At 41.7% G+C, this 17777-nt stretch overlaps 1 protein-coding gene across 9 annotated transcripts in view; it reads right to left on the bottom strand.

Annotated features, from left to right (window-relative positions):
- The window catches only part of ANKS1A (ankyrin repeat and sterile alpha motif domain containing 1A), a 158673-nt gene that overhangs the window by 106514 nt on the left and 34382 nt on the right, over positions 1–17777 (bottom strand). For 7 of the 9 annotated variants that reach the window (XM_038379560.2, XM_038379565.2, XM_043500232.1 and 4 more), the window contains exons 2-4: positions 5008–5088; positions 3431–3587; positions 1583–1645 (exon numbers count right to left, since the gene is read on the bottom strand). In XM_038379560.2, coding sequence (XP_038235488.1) covers positions 1583–1645; positions 3431–3587; positions 5008–5088 — 301 coding nt within the window. The remainder of the gene's footprint in view (positions 1–1582; positions 1646–3430; positions 3588–5007; positions 5089–17777) is intronic. The other 2 variants (XM_038379562.2, XM_038379568.2) reach the window with 1 other exon arrangement.

The following is a 17777-nucleotide window of genomic DNA, read 5'->3' as shown; positions in this document are numbered from 1 at the left end:
CCCTGATATTCTATGATAGGCATCTTTTTTTAAAGATGTGAGAAGCACCCAAGTCTTATTTTTGAAAGAGACAGAGGCTCCTAAGTCACACTGACTTTCAATGACACTTAGATCACACTTCAGTGACTAAAGGCCCTAGGGGCCTTCGGTGCTTTTGAAAAGTTAACCTAAATAAAATGCAGTTCTCTTTTTAAACTTATGGTCAGTGCACCAGGAGCCCAAGGAAAGTCTTTTAAAAATATCCTTTATAAAAACGAAGTCCACAAAAAAGATATGACTAACTTAATATCTCTAGAGATATTTTAGCTCAGTAGCACTGTATTGCAGTACTTCATTCACAAGAAACACTGACAAACTCCAATATTATTTTACAAAGCTCCTTTTAACACATTAAATCCCCCATTCTTAGTATGTGTTTCCACAGAAGAGACTTGTTGCTGTAAAATTCCACCTTTAAAAAAAATGGAGAAAATGTGATCTTCAGTTAAACATTTTTATTCAAAAAGAGCTATGCACTGGAGTTTATTTCCTGTAACAGATATCTGCAAATACAATCAGCCTACTCCCCATCAGCTGGCAAGCCCAAGAACTCTGCCTGTGTAGGGTACTGCAGATCAAGCACAGTTGAACTTTTAACTAAACTTTGAAGAACTAAAATCTATGATGGCTGGATGACTCCAGAAGAGTTGTCCAGAAGCCATCCTGGGGTGATAGTTGAAAACAGAAGCATCTCATGATAAATCAGCGGGCTATTATATCACTTGCCTGAAGCCTGGCTATAAATAAAACTCAATTAAACATGGCAGGTGTCTGAGCAAAAGACTACTGTCTATCCACTGGCAGACAGAACAAATGACCTTAGAAACATTTTAATCTGCTTCAGTGGATAAGTTCTTATTTTTGTGACCTTTTTGGATCAAGAATTCCTGAAAGCAGAGAGAAAAACCAACAGGCAAAAAAAAAAAAAAAAACAAAAACCAAAAACACAGAGACAGAAGACTGGGGATAAAGAGCCAGACACAAAACACAAGGACTCAACACCAAAACAAGAGACTGATGCAACAAGCAAAACAAGAGGTCTTAGATGGTATAGACATTACTGTCCCCTGCCACCAAAAGCATTAGCTATCCATTTAGAAAACGACTATAATGTTGTCACTACAAAGGAGATTGGTCATTCGCTCTGGAAACCCCATGAAGAAAATGCAGCCGTCTTTAAGCAGGAAAAAAATACCCATTCGTTCAATTTCTGCTCAGTAACAATAATTTGAGCACGTGAAACAAAATCTGAAGCATTTTAATTAAATTGTTACCTTTTGGAAGTCATCCAACCAAATTGACCATCACCATGAATCTTATATGTTTAAGTATTGAAGGAGCCTCAAGAAAGTAGGGAATAGATTTCCCTAAATAATCTCTCGAGAACTGGCTTCAAGAAACCCACAAATAAATGGTTGCATTTTACTGTTCAAGTGGCTGGAAACCGAGCAGGGATCAGCCAACTAGATGACAATACACCTGGATGCATGAGAGTGCAGCTTGGAGTAATGATGCAGTGAAATCCTGACAGCGAAGTACACACCTTGGCATTGATATAGGGGTCAAAAGGGCCGTACTTTTTGAATTCTTTGATCTCAAGAGTATTCTACAAAAAGGAGAGGAAAAAAGAAAAATGTGACAATGAAATGGGTGAGATACAGCAACAAAGCAATGGGTGACTCTGAAAGGGTGGGGATGACAACATAGCATCTCATTCCAGTTAACCACACCGGTCATTCCAGCTGGTAGATTACATAATTTGAACCACTGTGCACATCATTTACAAACCTTTAAAACATAAAATGTGCAGGCTATTTAATGGACTTTATAAATGAACAAAGGTTCCCACTCAAGACCAAACATTAATGAAACATTACCTTGAAGAATTACACTCAATTCCATCTTCTGCACAGGTTTCTTTCACACCTGTCCTACTCTAATCTCAGACAACAGATTCACTAAGACTTACATGATCACTTGGTTGACTCCATCACAGATTGATTGTAAACAGTTGAGTATGCTTCTTAAATCTGTTTACAACCAATATATTTAAATAGAACAGATTGGCTGCCTGCAGCTATGCTGCGGGACACTACTAGGCCTGGAGCCGAAATGTGATTGCCAACATAATATAATCAAAGACATTTTAAATGTGCACATTTAGCTATTCTTACTTAATCAAGGAGAGGTAATAATTAGCACTGACAGCACTTTTCATCCTCACAGTGATTTACAAACTACTAATTCAGCCTTAGAATGGCCTTGCGAGGCAAGGAACTCCATTTTACATACGAGGAACAGAGAATTTAAGCGTCCTGTGCAAGGTGTCACAGGGAGTATGTGTCACAGCCACGTTTAGAACTCCAGAACTCCTGAGTTCTGGTCCTTTCCTCCAACCACTAGGGAACACCTCTATAACAGGGGAGGTTTACTGATAGTCTGAATGGTACTAAAGAACACATTTGCCTCCCAGTCTGCAAATAGGAAGACATTACTTAATAACAGGCTGCTTCCTTATCCAGATGCTTAGCTAAAGGGCAAAATCATAGAATCATAAAATCATAGACCTTGGGAGGTCTTCTACACAGTCTCCTGCACTCAAAGCAGGATTAAGTATTTGTTTATATCCAGCAGCCACCTGTCTGAATGAGTGGACATGCATTTCACACGTGCTCTTATTCATGTCAGAGATGCATGGAGAATACACCGACAGGCTTTCACGGGAAAGCTACACAAGGAAGTTAGCACTCCAAGATGAGAAGACAGCACAGAACAGATTGAAACAAGCCAAGCCAATCTGCATCCCACTCAAAGACCAGGGTGCAGAAAGGAGGCTGTCTTACTTGATTGTTTCATCCAATTGAGAGGATTGTGCTTTAGGATCAAGTTATAGTTCTTTATTTGGGGTAGATGCAGGCCATATGATTTTAAAAACCCACACAATTCGTCAAGTGGGCACAAGTACTTTAAAAAAAGCAGCTAGGAGTGTGGGGCCAAACAAAGACTTAAAGCTGCTTTGATTAGTTCCCAACAGAAAGAGCCAGTATATATCCTTTGACAGTACTAGCAATCTTCACTTAATCATCCAGTAACTGGAGAGGAAATAATAGCCTGTGTTTGTTCTGAAAACCCAGTAGGAGAGCAGATTACTACTTCCCAAGCACTCTGTGGTTGATAGACTGCTCACTTTCACACCCAACCACTCGAAATTTGAATATTTAACCCATCAGTATTAGAGCACCACACCAAGCAACAGCATTTCCAACATTCAAACCCATTCATTTCCAAATTGCTCAGCACCTTAGGTCATACGGCTGACATTCCTTTTCACTCTAGGAGTACAAATCTGCTGGTACATTAGACACTAATAGGAGGAGGAAGATATTCAGACCTGTTCATTCACTTTAGTGTGGGAGGGTCCCTGATGAATGAGAAGTTTTACTATCTCTGCGTCTCCTTTCCAGGCTGCCAAGTGAAGAGGGTAACAACCTTTGCAATCCGCCACATTGGTTAGCGCATCATTCCTCAGCAGAACTTCCACCACGTCCCTGGAAAAAAAGGCTATGAGTCTCCAAGATACTCAGTCGCAACAGAACTGAAAAGGGTACTGTTTAGCAGTTAGCATCCAAAAAGTTTAGGCTGTTCAAGAACAGTGGTTTACAAACACACAAAACCACAAAAAACCACACACACCCCAAATCTGAAGAGTAATAATTTCTTTTTATCAAAATGAAAGTTTTGTGGATTTAAAAATTCCCACAAAACGTTCAACAAGAATTATAGACATGTAGGGCTGGAAAGGACCTCAAGAGGTCATTAGTCCATCCCCCTGATTAAATATACCAAGACCACCCCTGACAGCTGTTTGTCTAACCTATTTTTGAAAGCTTCCAACAATGACTATTCCACAACCTCCCCAGATAACCTGTTCCAGTGTGTAACTATCCTTAAGAGTTAGAACGTTTTCCTAATACCCAAAATTTAGGTTAAATCTCCCTTGCTGCAAATTAAGCCAATTGTTTCTTGTCCTATCCCCTGTGGACATTGAGGACTGATCACCATCCTCTTTATAACAACCTGTTATCTGAAGACCTCTATCTCCCCTCAGCTTTTTCTTCGCTAGAAGAATTTCCACATAAGTCATACTTTCTAAACTTCTGATCATTTTGGTCACACTGGTGGAAACCTGTTCTTCAGACATGCCGCACAGCTGTGCAATGTGAGTTGCACCAGTGTCAATTTGTTGCATTGGTGTAAGTTACTTTTTACACCTGCATTGGTAGTGTGTATGAGTGAGTCTGTCTCAGTGCAAAAAACCTATTGGAGGCAAGCTCCTAGTGTCATGGTACAAGCCAATGAAAACTGAGGAAAAAAGCTTTGAGGCAAAAAGTTAGGTTTTTAAGGCTATTTAAGTTTCAATACATCATCTTGTCACTGTTCACTGCTAGCCAAGATTCTACACACGTATTGAAGACTGTAGAAAAACTGCATGTTATTGTATTTAAGAAAATGTGATCAAGTAATTGGAGACAGCATTGTAATAGACATGCACATAGGGGCAGCATTAACACACATACACCAGGAGGATTCTACGGGGCTCTGTTCCTGGAGAGGTCATCTTCTGGATGAGTTCCACAACAATAGGTGTTCATCACTTGTGGTTATTAAAGATGAAAGTGTGTTTGAGATAGTCCAAGCATCCTAGCCAAATTTTAAATCTGACTAATTGCATTCTGCAAAATATGCCTGTACAATTTCACCGCAATATGGTGTTCTTCACTTCTTGTCCTGAAGGTGGTGTCATACTGCACCACTGCCCTGTTCTCTCTCTGAGGCAGCCGCATAATACTTGTGAATAAAGGAATTCTATAGCGCGTGCGTGCGCTCTCTCTCCATATTTATTTTTTATATATAGTAAAACACATGGGCATCCTTTAAGGTAAGAGGCACTATAGTAAAATTGCTTACTTGTGGCCATTCAAAGCAGCGTGGTGCAGCGGAGTGTATCCAGTACTGTCAACACAGTTCACATTTGGTCCCCTCCAGATGCTGCAAGATAAAAATCTCCAACAGTAAGTCATGTACCAAATTTAGAGGCAGCCAGCTGGCAAGGAAAAGTTTCTGCAGAGTTCTTATGCTAAGTGTGTTATTTCAAATCAAGCCATAATAATGGACTGGCAGCTGCAATTAACTGCAGTAAGGCAGAGAACAGATATTGCACAATGCCGTGTTAAACAAGGGTAACAAACGTTACAAGGCACAAAAGAGTCATTAAGTAGACTCGCTACTCAGCATTCCTCCCAAAGATCCGAGTTCTCCAGCCAGAGGTTTGCTATTCCCTCACCAATGAATATCCTTACGGCTTCTCAACAGTACATTAGAGCATTAAGAAGTTTTAAAGGAACATGAGTGGCAAAAGTCCATCTAAAAATTAACAACAAGAACAGGTTCAACACTCCACAACTAATCCTCTCCCTTCTCTGAAGGATTTTCATCAGCTGGGGGTCCCTTTTCTCAATGGTAAAAACCATTAAAGGCTATGTAAGTGGGAGATTAGTAATGGGATACAGAGCCTTTCATCTCTAGATCACTTATGCAAGTTCACTCTGAGTCAGTGGTGACCAAAAATCATCTCCCTCTGACAGCTGTTAGTGGGTCTGTGTGAAACAAGTAGGTGGTCTCAGAGCAGTTCCAAGAACTACTGTCACAACTGGCCTGCCTTGTTGAAAGAGTGAGACCAAGAACTTAATGGGCCATGGAGAATTAATCTTCTCTTACTCCTTAGAAGCAGCCCATCTAGAACAGGATTGAAACATACTGACACAGCCAGGGGAGAGAGCACGTGGGCAGGAAGTGCGCACTAACCTTGCCCATGACGTAGTAGTAAAAGAAACTCAATCTTTAGGGCTGCCATGTCTGGCAGCTTTCACCCGCACTTGAATCTGCTTTTAAAAAGATGGGATGGGTACATTTGAACTCAGACATGCTTCCAAAGAAAGTTGTAGACTTCCATCTCTAAGAGTGCCTTCTTTTATAAGCCCCTTTTTGCTGCACATTGGCCTGTTCTGAAACTGATGCATTCGAAAGTACAGTATGATTAATTAACTGAGCCTAGAAAGGTCCCAGCTCCCATAGGCATTTGTGTTTGGCTTTTTAAAGAGAAGCAGGACTGGTGCTTAGTTGCCCTCCTCCCCTCACCAGTTGCACTGTCTTAAAATAAGAGTGAACTGTTGCTGTTTATGAACCAGGGCTGACAATGTCATTTCCTCCACAGCACATAATCACTGTGGCTCATGGTACGATACACAGGCAACCCAAGCAGTCATTAGGTTTTCTAAAACAGTCATTACTCGAGGACCACTCGCCAGAAAAATGCCACCCCCCACACACTGTATCAACTCAGCAGAAAGGAACTGGGGTAACCAGGAAGGGCACCAAACCAATTCGGAGTCCTATGTAGACCAAGCAGGAATTCAAACGTAAACCAAACCATTTGCTTCCCTCTTTCTGACAAAGATGTTCAAAAACTTAAGTTGGCCTCCCCAGCCAAAAATACGTCATTGAAGTTTGTTCCCATCAAGAGAACCCACATGATCCAGCGGTTAGACTGTTATAAAAAGCCTTCCAGACATAGATAAAGGACAATAAGCAGTGTAGAGAAAAAAACAACGGCCAAGGGCACTGGCGGGGAAGAGCGAGCCATGAAATCTACCTTGCACAAAGAGAAGATGGGACCTCTACTTAAATGTCCTATCCAAATACATCCCTACACAATAAACTGCATAGTCCTCAATATCTACCTCAGAAGAACGACAAGATGAGCTGATAGGGATAGAATATAAATCCTTAGGCTGTACACCTCATTGATGACTGGAAGGCAAGAATATTGGTTTCCCTTTTCGTAGCCCATGCTGTCTTCCTCCTCAGAATACACTTAGCAACAGTGCATAAGATGATCTGGTCCCCAGAATAAAATTGTTCCCAGAACTGTACAATGCATTCCACCCTCAGAGGGACTGGCTTAGGGGCCTGAAAGTCAAGACTTTAGGACCAAATACAGAGACGAGGTAAAGTGCTCTAGTGCAGTGGTTCTTAAACATGGGTACACCAGGAGGGTTGCAGCCCCCCCGGATGGGGGAGGGGTCACGGGACAGGTTAAGTGGCATCGCAAGTGCAGGGATGGCAAGCGAGGCAACTGCCCAGGGCCCTGCAAAGCTAAGTTACATGCTTCAGCCCTGACACCTGGGGCTCGAGCTTCAGACAAGGCTTACGAGTGAAAAACGGGCTCAGGTACAATATTTATATTCCAGTCAATTTGAGAAAGTCAGCCATTTTTCAGTACTGGTGTGCTGTGACACTCATCTTTTTAGGTCTGATTTTTGTAAGCAAGTAGTTTAAGTGAAGTGAACTTGGGGTACACAAGACAAATCAGACTCCTGAAAGGGCTTCAGTAATCTGGAAAGGTTGAGAACCACTGCTGTAGTGGACTAAGTCTGGAGCTGAGAGTCAAGAAGGCATGGGTGATTCATCCCAGCTCTGCTATTAATTCACCTATCTTGAATTTTGAAAGAACAAGCAATGCAATTTGCACCGTACAAGACCAGTATCAAGGTATTACTGTGGAGCATATGTAATCTAGAAGACAAAACCCACATGGTGAGATCTATAGGAAGGGGCCTATAAACTCTACATTCAGCCTGATTCCTCAGGGGTCAGTTCAAGAAGTGGTTAAATCATCTTTCATTAGGAGAGGCTGGATTTCTCCCTCTTCAGCATGGAGAACACTAAGCTGAACTCAGCCCCTGTGGTTGGGGGAAGGATAGCTCAGTGTTTTGAGCATTGGCCTGCTAAACCCAGGGTTGTGAGTTCAGTCCTTGAGGGGGCCATTTAGGGATCTGGGGCAAAAGTTGGGGATTGGTCCTGCTTTGAGCACGGAGTTGGACTAGATGATCTCCTAAGGTCCCTTCCAACCCTGATATTCTGTGATTCGTGCCTTTCTTGCCTTCAGTTCACAGACAGTATTTTCACTAGCCCTCAAGTAGTACTTCTTCCAGTCCCTGTTTCCTGCAGCACAGAACGAACGAAAATGAAGTGGTCACTGAATGCATACGGTACTGCAGATACTGCTAGCATCACTTGAGAAGCAGGGTTAAAGCCCTGGCTGTGAACTTAAGACATCTTTGAGTCAGCTCAGAGGCAGAATAAACTACAGGCCAGAATCCAGGAAGTGCCCTCCCACTTTCAGCTGCCATGAAGCCTGAGTGGGATTTAGTCAATTCTAGAGCTCTGTGGTTTCCATTTGGCAGTGGGCTCATGGAGTGTGGTTACCCAGCCAATTTATTGCTCGATTTACAGTGGCAATTAATGGTTAAAATTATGGCAGAGCCACTTGTTTTTAGTCTGGGCAAGGTTATAAATGTTGTATTTGCATATCCTCTTTCATAGATTATGCTAACCTGACCAAAACCAGAGCAAATTTAACTATCTGGCATAGGGAAAGGAAATCAGGGGTATAGATTCATGCTGTGTACACGTGCACACACAGCGCCCAATGCCTGCAGTTAACCACCACCACTTAGTACCTATGGTATCTTTCATATGAAGATTTCAAATTACTTCATGAAGTGGATCATTTTTATTATCCCCATCTCAGAGATGGGGAAAATGGAGACTGAAAATCAAGTGACTTGCCCAAGGTCACAGCAGTATAGCAATAGCATACTTAGCTCAGAAGAAAAATTTCAGAGCTCTAAAGCAGCCACACTTCTGACATCAGAATGTAAATCTTTTACCGATGCAGAGACCACTTTTCTTACTAGGAAAACAGGGAAGAGGGCAAGACTTTGAATGTGGAGATGGAGTATTTCCACCAGGAACGCTTGGCTTGTTCTTATTATGAGGAGGTTGGGCTGTTGCAGGAGTCTTTATGGTATGATTTTGCTTTTTAAAAAGCATTAAAAGGTGCCCATAGTCTGCAAAAAGTGACTTTTAATTCTTATTAATGGAAAGAAATAAAATTCCAACTAGCCCACCTTGGTCAAAAAAGGTCAACTCATCCCAAGGCCTAGAATGAAGTAGGGATCAAAAAGAGAAACATTTATCCTTAAGGTGTTGGGGATTGTGACAGAAGTAAATTAGTCTTCTCTTCCATTTACTCCATCTTCAGCTCCTCCTCAGTTAAAACTGCCATATAATTATTAAGCCTTCCTAGAAACCAAATCTTGGTGCATTAGGAAAGGATCAGTGCATGGCACTTGACACAAACTGAGATACTGAGTTTTTTCTTATCAGATCTAGACACAGTAAAGTAACTACTTACTATGGTCTGCAGAGACCAGACTGAGAGGACATTGGGATGGGAGTATTTCAATGTGGAAGACATGCCTTTTCCTCAGAGCCGTTTGCAGTATCTGGCACAGTTACAGAAGAGGAACAATCTGAGTGACATCTCATACCTTACCTGTAGAAAGAGTGGGTATGCCTACACTACAAGTTAAAACCTGCGGTGCCAAGGCTCAGAGTCCAGGTCAATTGGTTCAGGAGGCTCAGGCTGCAGAGCTAAAAATAGCAGTGTAGACATTTGCACTCAGGCTAGATCCTGGCCTCCGAAACCCAGGCCCCTCACCTGCTTTCAGAGCCTGGGGGCTCCAGCCCAAGCAGGACAGTCTACAGTGATATTTTTAGCCCTGCAGCTCCAGCCTGAGTCAACACAGCTGGGCTCTGAGACTCAGTACCGCAGGGTTTTCTTAGCAGCATGGACATACCCACTGACAGAACTGTTGCAAGGACCACCACCCTTTGATGGCACAACTGAGGGAAACTTACGGCACAGATACTAAGGGGTTAAAGTTAAACATTACAAAGTCAAGAGTGATTGTCAAGTGGTTGCAGACATAAAGCCAGAGTGGGAAAGGCAGCAGGCAGTTGTCATAGGAGGCTCAGATAAAGTTTTAATTAACTGGCAACTGTTACAGTGCTTAGAAATTTGGTGTAGTTAGAAAACAGAGGCCTTTACAAGTGACAGAAGAAAAAGTTATTACATATTGGGGAACAGTTACAAGCTACAGAATAATCTGTTGGTCATGTCCATTGATATAAAGAACACAAACGCACCCATCCAGTAACAAGGTCCCTCAAATGGGGATTTGATACCCTCAGAGTCTGAAAGGACTTACCAAGAGGCTTCAAGGTTTCAGAGAGAGATAAAGAGAGAACACTTACATAAAGATTTCTCTGTTAGAGTTCATTCCCATCCAACATTGCTAAACCATTCTTGCCAGGGCTGGCTTTTATCCTTCGATCTGAAAGAGGCTTCTGAAGAGTCATTTTCTTTTTAGTAGCCTCTCATGCAATCTGGTAGTGTTCTAAATAGGAGGACTGGATTGTGGCTTTTTTTTTTTTTAATTGCCAGAAAATGCACCCCTAGTCCTCCCTACAAAGGATTCATTTTCCTCTGCTACAAGTTGACGTTTTGCAAAAAACACCAAACACCAGCCCTGAAGTAAAGTCCTCTAGGACCTGAGCCCTCACATTCAGAAGACTGGAAGGGGATGCAATTTTGATGATAATCCAAAGCTTCTGCATCATGGAAACAGAAGCAGTGCAGATCTTTGGTGCCAACCAGTTCGAAAGCCATTGCACTAACCGAGATAAATACTTTGAGTATGCAGAGCCACTGAGAAGCCCAGAACAACAGAACAGAACAGGTTTGCATTGCTCTTTACTTGTGTTCACTGTCAGAAGGTGGATGATTCTTACATCATGTTGGAGATTGTACTGCTCCCATAAACATTTTGAAGTTTTTAAACATTGACTTTGGAGTCATTAGTATCCAAAAAGAAAAGGAGTACTTGTGGCACCTTAGAGACTAACAAATTTATTAGAGCATAAGCTTTCATGAGCTACAGCTCACTTCATTGGATGCTGTAGCTCACGAAAGCTTATGCTCTAATAAATTCGTTACTCTAAGGTGCCACAAGTACTCCTTTTCTTTTTGCGAATACAGACTAACACGGCTGCTACTCTGAAACCTGTCATTAGTATCCAAGTGACGTTCATTGTCAAACCCTGTTCAGCTAACACCATCTTTTTAACCGATTTGTTTTACTGGGGACAGAGGATGAAAAAATGATAGCGCACAACTCCTCCTTGTGACAGTCCACTTCTAGAGGCATTTTAGAACACATACAGCAGTTAAAAAAAAAAACAACCCCAGACATTAAAAGCCTCTAAATTAAGTTGGCTTTACAGGGTGAAGACAGGAAGAACCTATGGGAAATCAGAACAGTGCATACCTGTCTGAGGGGCTCAGCCTCCTTTCATGGAAACTCAGCTGTACAGTGATTTCTGCCTTCAATCACTGACCTTTGACTGTGATAAGGTAGAGCAAGATTTGGGTCTGCTCCTCCAAAGAGAAAGCATTACAACCAACAACATACAGACAGGAATGAAATGAGGGGAACAACAGCCTTTCAGGGGCGTCACCCCATTTTTATAGATGGAAAACTGGAAGAGTAGCATTAAAATTAGTTGCCCAAGGCCATAAAGGAAGTCAGAACTGAGATTAAAATTCATGAAGTCCTACCTCTAATACTACTATGCCCTGCCCTCAGTAGGCCAGAAGAGCACTGACCAGCGTAGAAGTCGGTACACCCAAGTTCTATTCTTGGCTCTGCTGGGGAGCACTGGGAAAGCTGCTTAAAGCACAATGCCTCAGTTTCCCAATCTGTAAACTGGAGATAAAAATATTAAGCTACTTTGAGATCTACAGTGAACAGTTATACTCTTACCTATTGAAACGATGGAGGGAAACCGTGTCCACTGTATGAAGTGTTACATGCAGACATTGTTATTAAGCTATTTCCCTGATTAAAGAAACACAAAATAGCATTCTTATAATATTCTGCGCCTCACAGCATTGAAAGAATCATGCAATACAAGCTTCATATAATTTTCAGACAGCTAAAAGAGCAGAGAAGGTCTGAAGCAGAGCTGACTAGCTTTCTGTGAATGATTTGGTTTTTTCCCTAGCCTTACTTCAAAAAGTTTTTTGGATTTATAATATTAATCTTTGTTTTGAAGACACCAACTTCCCAGCCACAATAATCTGGGTCTCATCTCCCCTTTCTTGACATCAGCTAAGGAAGAATTTTACACATTTCTGATATCCATGTTAAATGCATTTAAAAAAGGAAGAACACTGGAAATAAGGCAAGTCCTAAAAGTTACAACATCCACCTACTCTTCACATAGTTTTTTCTGCTCTGCTTCTCTTGCTTCAGCAAGTACCTTTGGCCCTTGGCCTTTTAACTATAGCTTCCCATTGGGGAAAATATCTGAATAAGGCACATTACTTTAGGACACTAACTCCCCCCCCTTTTTAAAAAAAAAAAAAAAAAACACCTAATTTTGCCCCCCCTGGCTCCCCATCTACTTCTCTCTGCCCACAGTAGCTGATCAGATAATCATCCAGGAGTGCTGTGCTTGGACCAAGACAAAAGTACCTCAACACTACTTTCCAACAGCAAGTAACAGAAGAGTCACCAATACATAACCTGGAGTCTTATTTATTATTCGTATTAAAGGAGCATCTGGAAATCCCAACTAAGATTGGTGTTCCATTGTCCTAGGCACTGTACAGACAGCATAAGGCAGTTTTCCTGCCTTGAAGAGTTTACATTATAAATATTTGAGACAAAGGTGCTAGAAGTAGAATTATCCCTACTTCAGAGGCAGGGAAACTGAGGAATCATGAGAGTAAGAGACTTGAGCAAGGTCACAAAGGAGGCCTAGCAGCTGGCAATTAAGTCCAGATATTCTGAAACCTCATTCAGTGCCTCAACTACAAGCTCAAGTCATGAGATAGTTGTTAAAGTTGGAGACTTATTAGCCCATACCACCCATTATTCTCCAAGTGTAGAATACAGAGTTAATATTACTTCCTCAAGACACCAGATCTTAGCTTTTCTAATGCAAGACCATCCTCACCTTATTTGTATTTGCCATACATACACAGGCACGGAAAATGAACATAATTTATCTCAGCCAATGCCTGGCACTTTTACAGTGATTTATATTTTCAAAGCAAACTATAAACATTTCTTAACAATGCTGTGAGGTTGGTCATTATTATGCCTATTTTACAGATAGGAAATCTTGGAAAATAAATATATGGCCGAACTGGAAGTACAACCTTTGACTCCCAGTCCTGTGCTTCAACTGAGACAATGCTGTCAAAGGGACAGACATCTTAAACAGAAGGAGTCCATGTTGCCTTCTGTACCATTTTTTTTTGGGGGGGGGGGGGGGGAAGCTCATTGGAAAATATTTTTCCAGCAACTTAACAGAGTTCAAACAGACAAATTATTATAAAGCTTGGCTTTAGCATTTTACAACTGAAGTGCCTTATCAATTATGAAAACAAATTCCGACATACTATACAAGATGCGTGTGGCCATTTAATCCAAAGCATAATTATATAATGCATTGCAGAGAATACAGGCATTTTAAATGCATGCATTAAGTGTCACTTAACATTCCAATCTTGTACGGGAAGCATTTCGCACGTATAATGTTCTCCCACTAACATTTGTGCCTTAATTTTACCAGAAGAGAAGCATTCAATAATTCATTTAGCATTTCAACCACCACAATATTGCCAAGCATTTTACAAAATAGGGTAGCTAGCAGCTAACAGAGACCCAATATGGGAGACCTTTGTCACAAAGTCATGTTATTTTGAGGGTGGACTATTGTTTAGATCAAAAATCTCCTCTTCCTTCTTGTGGGATGCAAGAGGCTATAAAGCCAACTTGCTGTGTTTGAATAGGTATGGAAGGGTGATGCAGGAAGTTTGACCAGAGAGGATGCAGTGAAGTCAAGTTATCTACATTTATGCTGTACGTATCCACAACATAACTTCAGGACTTTAAAAATAAAATAAAATACACACACACTAGCAGCAGATCTGGAAGCTACCAAGGACCTCAGAGCGGCCATCCCCAGCCAGCTGTTTTGATATAAAAAGGACACAGTTAAAGGAAGCAGGAGCTAGATCACAGAACATACCCAAAGTTGTCAGGAATGCTTTATGAAGCCTTAAGTATTCCAGGCACTAAGCTTCGCCTCAGCATCAGCATTTACCCCTGTATGAGAACGACTCAGAAAGGACAGGCTATGGAGTTCATCCAAATGACAAGGGCCAGAAGAAAGACTATAGCAGCCTTGGATCTACCAAGACTGTGGGGCCCACACATGGCTGAAAACATGCATTGTATGCACTAGTGAAGTCAGAGTTAAATGACTCCCAGTCACTAACTGCAAGCCACCGATCCTCCCAAGTCTCACAATGTGACCTGAAAGGGCACTGTGAGAATGCAATGCCGTTTCTATTCTCTGATGCCTGCTACGGATCCAGGCAGCTATTAGCTGTGCTCTATGCTACCTACTGGTTGACTTGTTGCTGTTTGGGGCCCTAGATCCCAAATCCTCCCACAATGACAGCACTATCACTTTGTGAAGCTCAATCAGACACTGGAGATGGAATTTCATCTCAAAGCTGGCTACACAATACATGTTGCTCCCGGAAGAGAGGTGGACGTAGGAATGTATCTTCAATAGTATCCACCGATTGGTACCCTAAATTCAGCATTCACAGCATCAGTCCAAGGGGGGGAAAAACCAAAACCATCCAGTGACAAGACCTATTAGGATGCAGGAAGGAGCAATATATCTGGCAGACAGAAAAGCAGTACCTTTACTCTATCTCCTGCATGATGAGTTCCTGGCAGATGGCAATTCATGGCAGCTGCACATACAAATGGGACAGAGACAATCTTATTTGTGACTGCACAAACACAGAATACCTCATCAACATTGTCAATAATCATATCCAGGTAGTATCTGTCATCCACTCTGCCACTGGAAGCAATGAACTAAACTGGCAACTCATACTTGGATATCTAACATTGCTGTGTCTAAGCCATGCGAAACAAGTTGTTCCTGGAATCAAGTTGCCCACAGTGATGTATGCAAGTTTGCAGTTGCACAGATTGGAAGAAGTGGTAGAACACCCTGTTTATTGCAATCAACATGCAGAATAAGAGTTTTATATTGTCAGTGCTCAATTACTTACATAGTGCTTCCCCCCACCCCAAGGGCTTCAAAGCTCTTCATATGCTATGAAAACATGCACTACTGAAATGCAGCCACTTCTGGTTGGAAGGCAGCAGACAGGTGCTCAACTAGTACACAGCACATTGCACAAGAACACAGAGAGGAAAGTTGGTAGTACCTATAATGAAAACCACATTGGGATCTTTAACATCTGTGCTGAGCACATAGTTAAAGTGCCAATGAAGTGAGCTGTAGCTCACGAAAGCTTATGCTCAAATATATTTGTTAGTCTCTAAGGTGCCACAAGTGCTCCTTTTCTTTTTTGCAAATACAGACTAACACGGCTGCTACTCTGAAACATGTAAAAGAGAGAGTCAACTGCAAGAAGAGAAACTGATCCTTCTAGGATTTGAACACATGGTTCTAGGAAATCTGGACATTTCCACTTGATAGTTAAGCCACCCCCTCCAGTCGGAACACATTGAGCAGTTATTGGTGGTCACCTGACAAACATTCAAAATTAATATAGGTACATACACTAAGTGTATAGGTATTTACTAACTGCAGAATTTGAACAGTACATATATAATGAGTGAGGTCTTTACAAAATGTACGAAGAAAGCATGTCCCACATATTGGGTATTTAACGAAAACTTTACCCATGGGGAACATACAAGTGATTTCTGTGGGGGTCTAGATTTCTATCCAGTCAGCACTTCCTGTGTTTAAACTTCACAGCTCCAAAATTAAATGGTGTGTGTCCGTCAGAGCAAAGCAGAACCGGTTAATCTGAGGAGAAACTAATCCACACACAGGAGACCACAGAACAGCAACAAGAAATAAATGGACCCAAAGAACAGGCCGTAACAATCAGACTACCCCCTTCCCCCCCCCCCACACACACACACCAGAAAGACATGCCCAACCTGTTCCGAGTGCTTGGGTATGGGCAGGCATTCGCAGAGACAGTGCAAGGAGTACCCGACTGTGGTATTCCCAGCTGAAGTAAGCAGGTGAAGACATGCTGGCGATGCTTGCCCCTACTCTAATTGGCCCCTACTCTAATTGTATTCCGCTATTTTCAGGAAATTCCTTTCAAGTGCAGGGAAAGGAGAAAGATTTACTAGTGTACACAATCTTTTCCAAAAGCACCTTGGTAAACGGAAATCTTGAAAATTAAGCAATGGAAGCCTGTTATAAAAAAAAGCCATCTTACATTGCTAAGTGGTTTCCTTGAACAGGTTTTGTCTTCACCAAAAGGAGGATCCTTAATTTGTGAACAACAAGGATGGGATGAGTTTGTTTATTTGATAGATACATCTTTAAAAGCAGCTTGCTATTGCATTACTGTTTCTGGTACTCAGGAAATGTTTCTCCCCATCCTCCCTTAAACAGCCGTACCTACTGACAAAAGCCTTTAAGTAGGCAGTTTTGTAGATTTGTTAGCTTCTGATGGGTAGTTCTGGGACATTCAATGCAGGTTTCCATACAATCCATACCTGAACTACCCAGTAGTATTTAATAACACTGCTTCCAATGGACCTATTTGTTTTGATATAGTTTAGAATTAGGGTTTTACTGAAGACGTTCCCATTCAAGTAATATACAGCAGGAAATCACATGGCCCAATAACCTGCAACCATCACTGCCAACCAACATAGGAAAGACAGGCTGCATAAAGACAGGTCACCTACCCAGACATTACTGAGGATGTGACATTGGGGCTGAGAATGCAAAGTCTCCATCACAATGGATGCCATAAGTGAATTTGACAAAAGGCTGACAAAACAAGCAGAATAAGACATTGCAGGCAGGATCGAATGAGCAAAGCAATCAGACCCATCAGCAGAATGCTTCACAGGACAAGCAGACCCTCTCCACGCAAACTGAGAGACGCCTTTAATTCCTCTAGGGATAACACTTCACCACCATCAGGCCTCCAGGTTCAGGCAACTCCTTTAGACACAATCCTAGTGTTTTCCTGCAAGTCCTTTACATTGGGCTGACCCGAGAGAGTTTTAACTCAAAACAGAGAGACAATTATGGCTCTAGGAAACAGATGCCTGAATTCTGAAGGCAGCTGCCCCACAGGGGAGAAGCAAGCAGTAAAGTTTAACATCGGCAAGTCTTAATTCCACATCAGCTATCTTTAAAGCAAATAACTATCTGAGCCTTCCTGGCAGCCAAACTTGGGAGAAGAACTGTTAAATATAGCAGGAAAAAAGGCAAAAATTCTACTTGCATATTAAACAGGAAAACCCTGGCATATTTAAGAAAAACACCTCAGAGTATTACAGCAAGTGACCCAGCTCAACTCCTTCTGAGAAAGGAAACCAGAATGGATGAAAGGAGAAATCTGAGAGCAGCTTTATGCCATTACTATAACCAGGAAATATTTGGGGTGAGCTTGTACAGAAAAATAATTTTTTTTTTAAATCCAAGATGTCAATACGGAGAATTATTTTTCTTTCCTTTTAAAAATCAAGCCAAAAGAAACAGATTTGCATAAATGAAAGTGAAGCTTGTTTCCGAGCCAAGTTGTCACCCAGCCCAGTTTCCAACACAGAGGTAAAACTTCCCTTTTAAGAGGCACCGATTCTCTCCTCTAGGAGTGGCAGGGGGTA

This window comes from Dermochelys coriacea, chromosome 21, assembly GCF_009764565.3.
Source record: "Dermochelys coriacea isolate rDerCor1 chromosome 21, rDerCor1.pri.v4, whole genome shotgun sequence".
NCBI lineage: Eukaryota > Metazoa > Chordata > Testudines > Dermochelyidae > Dermochelys > Dermochelys coriacea.
Note: the sequence above shows the minus strand (reverse complement) of the source record. Positions and strands in the feature narration are given on the sequence as shown.